Source organism: Crotalus tigris, unplaced genomic scaffold, assembly GCF_016545835.1.
Source record: "Crotalus tigris isolate CLP2741 ecotype Arizona unplaced genomic scaffold, ASM1654583v1 scf7180000020820.259583, whole genome shotgun sequence".
In the NCBI taxonomy this organism is placed as follows: domain Eukaryota; kingdom Metazoa; phylum Chordata; class Lepidosauria; order Squamata; family Viperidae; genus Crotalus; species Crotalus tigris.
The window spans coordinates 1-5,000 of NW_024098198.1; the positions used below are offsets into that span (position 1 = coordinate 1).

A 5,000-nucleotide genomic window follows, 5' to 3' on the forward strand; every position below is an offset into this window, starting at 1 on the left:
TTCCCCTTTTCCTTAGCTGTGCTACTCCCTTTTATTCTATTGGCTTTTGAAAGCCAATAGAGTAGACTCTCTTGAATAGAGTCTAATTCTATTGGCTTTCCAAAGCCAATAGGAATTGTCCAGGCTGTTTCTGCCCTGCTGAGCCCGCCAAAAGTCCCATTCTGCAAACGGTGCTGCACCAGTTGAGTAGTCCTTAACTTACGACCGGTTAAAGGGTCATGGCATTATAAAGGTTGAGAACCACTGCTCTAGACCCAGGGTCTTCAAACCTGGCCTTTTATGACTTGTGGACCAACTCCAGCGTGCCTGACTGAGAAATTCTGGGAGTTGAAGTCCACAAGTCATGGCCAAGAGTCAAGTTTGAAGACCCCTGACTTAGGACGTACGGATTGAGTAAAAGTGGCGAAAGAATCCCACAATCCTCTCTCTGTCTTGAACCAATCGGTGTCTCCATGTGGTGTTCACACAATGGCTTCCTGATTTGTGTAACAACAACAGCACCAAGTTGGCCAGATCTTTTGGTGCCCTCTGGTCTTCTCTAGAGCTTGCCGTGATCGACTCAATCAGAGGCTTTCCTGTCGTCAACAAAGCAGATGGAGATGCTCTTTGAATACTTTTGAGGTTTTTTCCTCTCTCAAAATTATTCAAAGAGCATCTACGTCTGTCCAGCAAATTTCACAAAAATAGAAAGAAAATTCCTGGGCAATCTAACTGCCCTGGCATGGAAAGGTACTTGGCAAAGAAAGAAAGCGAGAGTTGGATGTGAAAAACAGAAGATTTGACCTCTTCGAGGGGGCATTCTATGTTTAAATTCTTGGTTGGAATAAGATGAAAAGAACAGATGACCCTTAGATACAATTAGAGTTTTATAATGAAAGATGTGATTTAGAATTAAAATAGCTTTCTTTCTTTCTTTCTTTCTTTCTTTCTTTCTTTCTTTCTTTCTTTCTTTCTTTCTTTCTTTTTTCTTTCTTCCTTCCTTCCTTCCTCCCTCCCTCCCTCCCTCCCTTCCTTCCTTTCGATATGGGAAATATCAAAATAAGAGGAGGATTGGTCTGAACAAAACGTTTAGCTACGTAAATGTAATTAACATGGAGAAAATCATGACTGACAAAGACATTTCAAATGTTGATGGGAAATCAAACCTTAACGAGAGCAGGAATACTTTTGAGATTTTTTCCGTGATCCAGCGTAGATTTGCAAGATGGTGCCGCACGTTCTTCCGATGCCGGCTTGAACATCTGGTAATTCTCTCCTGATGGTTGGCGTCAGATGTTGCACGATCCTAAGAAAATAGCAAAATAGCACTTCTATACCGCTTTACAGCAGTCTGCGGAACAGCCTGCCTCCAGAAGTTGTGGGTCCTCCATCCCTGGGGCCTTGACGCCATTTGTCTGAAGTTGCACAGGGTCTCCTGCTTGAGCAAGGGGGCCTCCAAGGTCCCTTCCAGCTCTCTTCTGATTGGTCGATACAATTGGAGGTGTTTGTCTTCTACAGGTGTGGATTATTCGATGAAAACCGTGAACCTGGAAGGCAGCCAGGTGGTGCTGCAACTCTGGGACACTGCTGGACAAGAAAGGTAATCTTCTGGCTGTGATCTTGGTAGGAAATACCCGTCAGGTGTAGTTCAGCCCAATTCCTGTGGAAGGTGTGTCCCTCCTCAAGGTAGACCAAGCTAGGAAACCAAGGCCTTGTAAGCAGCAAATCACCCAAACAAACATCCATCAGCTTCCCTCACCTGTTTCGACCCGTCTGCTGAGACGGTTTACTGGGGTGTGGCTGTTGCAGGCGTTACAACTACTCGGAGCCACAGGTGAGAGCTGAGCACCAGGTGAGAGCCAACGGCGAATCAACAGCCCTAGAATGGGCACGGCAGGTCCCTCCACCAGAGGTGCTACTCCTCTCCGAACACCTCATGCACGCTTATCGGTTAGGACCTCTTTCGTTGTAACAGTTACAACCACAGAGAGTGGGGTGCGATGACTTAGCGGTTAAAGACGCCGAGCTTGTCAGCTGGAAAGCTGAGAGGCCAGGTTCGAGCTCCTGTTACTTGTCCCAGCTCCTGTCCACCCAGCAGTTTGAAAGCATGCAAATGCGAGTAGGTAAATAGGTACCACTTTGGTGAGAAGGTAACAGTGTACCTTGCCCCTCAGCGTATAGTCATCCTGGCCACATAACCATAGGAATAGGAATAGGACTAGGAATAGAAATACAGAATAGAATAGAATAGAAATACAGAATAGAATAAAATAGAATAGAACAGAATAGAACAGAAATACAGAATAGAATACAATAGAAATATAGAATAGAATAGAAATACAGAACAGAACAGAATAGAAATATAGAATAGAATAGTATAGAATAGAATAGAAATATAGACTAGAATAGAATAGTAGAATAGAAATACAGAATAGAATAGAATAGAATAGAAATACAGAATAGAATAGAATAGAAATACAGAATAGAATAGAATAGAAATACAGAATAGAATAAAATAGAACAGAATAGAACAGAAATACAGAATAGAATTCAATAGAAATATAGAATAGAATAGAAATACAGAACAGAACAGAATAGAAATATAGAATAGAATAGAATGGAATAAGGAATAGAATAGAATAGAAATATAGAACAGAACAGAATAGAAATATAGAATAGAATAGAAATATAGAATAGTAAAATAGAAATACAGAATAGAATAGAATGAAAATACAGAATAGAATAGAAATACAGAATAGAATAAAATAGAACAGAACAGAACAAAATAGAACAGAAATACAGAATAGAATAGAAATATAGAATAGAATAGAAATACAGAACAGAAGAGAAATTAGAATAGAATAGAACAGAACACAATAGAATAGAATAACAGAGTTGGCAGGGACCTTGGAGGTCATTTAGTCCCACCCCCTGCTCAGGCAGGAAACCCTATACCATTTCAGACACATGGCTGTCCAGTCTCTTCTTAAAAACTCCCTGTGTTGGAGCATTCAAAGCTTCTGGAGGTAGGTTGTTGAAGTGTCTTTGGACAGTGTTGACTCCCTGGGCTAGGAAACCAAGATGAGGACTGCCCCACAGAGTCAGACACGCGTGGACAGGGGAAACCTCGATCTTTTCTCAACCGTAAAAGCGATTTGAACCCCTGACCGAGAATGGGCTTCCCTTTGCTAGGTCTGTTCAAGCCCGGAATAGACTAGATCACATCAGGTCTAGAATGTTTTCACTTGGATTTTGGACTGAGCAGGGAAGGGCTGGGCATGATGGCTGCTTTATCTTCTGATGTTCTAAAATCGTTGATTTCCAGGTATCGCAGCATCACCAAGCAGTTCTTCCGGAAAGCCGACGGTGTCGTTGTGATGTATGATGTAACCGCGCAAGACACCTTTGTGTCTGTAAAGCAGTGGATGGTGAGCGTCGAGGCAAGTTCCGCTTTGATTTAAATTCTCCAGCATTTGGTCCTTCCCCCCCCCCCAATTTGCTTCTTCCTCTTTTCCTGCAGGACAATTCTCTCTCCTTCAATGGCTCTCCCTTATTTTTTAGGAGGCAGCCGGGGAGAACATTCCTGTCCTTTTGCTTGGCAATAAAATTGACAAGGAAGAAGAACGAGAAGTTCCTAAGAGATTGGGAGAACGCCTAGCCAAGGTACAGTAAGAAGGGAGAGCTTTGGATAATCGAGAGAAAAAAAAAATATTCCGTTAGCACCTGTTGGAGGCAGGTGGTTCCACTGGTTAATTGTTCTAACTATCAGGAAGTTTCTCCTTAGTTCCAGGTTGCTTCTCTCTTTGGTTAGTTTCCACCCGTTGCTTCTTGTCCTGCCTTCAGGCGCTTTGGAGAACAGCTTGACTGCCTCTTCTTTAGGGCAGCCCCTGAGATACTGGAAGACTGCTATCATGTCCCCCCTGGTCCTTCTCTTCGTTAAACTAGACATACCCAATTCCAGCCACCGTTCCTTATATGTTTTAGCCTCCAGCCCACTGATCCTCTTTGTTGCTCTTCTCTGCACTCTTTCTAGAGTCTCAACGTCTTTTTTACATCGTGGTGACCAAAACTGGATGCAGTATTCCAAGTGTGGCCTTACCAAGGCTTTGTAAAGTGGTATTAATACTTAACTTCCCCATAAAGGAATTTGGAGGAACACTGCTAACAGTGTTGGAAGGGACCTTGGAGGTCTTCTAGTCCAACCCCCTGCTCAGGTAGGAAACCCTACACCATTTCAGACAAATTGTTGTCCAGTCTCTTTTTAAAAATGTCCAGTGTTGGAGCATTCACAACTTCTGGAAGCAGGTTGTTCCACTGGTCAATTGTTCTATTCTATTCTATTCTATTCTATTCTATTCTATTCTATTCTATTCTATTCTATTCTATTCTATTCTATTCTATTCTATTCCATTCCATTCCATTCTTCATTTTTCTGTTCCATTCCATTATTCTATCCTATCCTATTCCATTCCATTCCATTCAAGTATCTATTCTATTCTATTCTATTCTATTCTATTCTATTCTATTCTATTCTTATTCTTATTCTTATTCTTATTCTTATTCTATCTCTTTCAAAGAGATCAGATCCCCTTCAGAAAAGCATCCTCCACATCCTGAATGATAATAGTGTTTTATTAACATTGTTTTATTCTCTCTCCACTTCTTTTATCCGAGATGCACAACTTCTTCCTTTTGATCCCTTCCTTTTGAGCAGAGATTACTCTTCCTGTTGCCCTCCTGGGAGTCTCCCTACACTATAACCATTCTCTCATATTTGCCTTGACTTATCGGGAATCCAAGGTCATTTCCCACACTTGAGCATCAGCGTGCATACAAAGAGGGCCCGTGAATTTTTATTTTTCATCGAAAACTGGGTTTAAAAGAACCCTCCATTATAGCAACGTCCTTTCTTTCTCCTTCAGGTTTTTCTTCTCCGTCCTTTTCATGATCTCTTGGCCAACATATTTTGACCAGACCTTGGGAGATGCAACCCATCCCATGATAGCAATTTATGGTCCCGA

The 5,000-nt window shown here is 41.9% G+C and overlaps 1 protein-coding gene across 1 annotated transcript in view; it reads left to right on the top strand.

Annotated features, from left to right (window-relative positions):
* Positions 1 to 1,435: 1,435 nt before the first annotated feature.
* The window catches only part of LOC120319560 (ras and EF-hand domain-containing protein-like), a 6,812-nt gene continuing 3,247 nt past the window's right edge, over positions 1,436 to 5,000 (top strand). Inside the window, exons 1-3 of the mRNA XM_039368539.1 lie at positions 1,436 to 1,579; positions 3,305 to 3,419; positions 3,541 to 3,642. Coding sequence (XP_039224473.1) covers positions 1,512 to 1,579; positions 3,305 to 3,419; positions 3,541 to 3,642 — 285 coding nt within the window. The 5' untranslated portion in view covers positions 1,436 to 1,511. The remainder of the gene's footprint in view (positions 1,580 to 3,304; positions 3,420 to 3,540; positions 3,643 to 5,000) is intronic.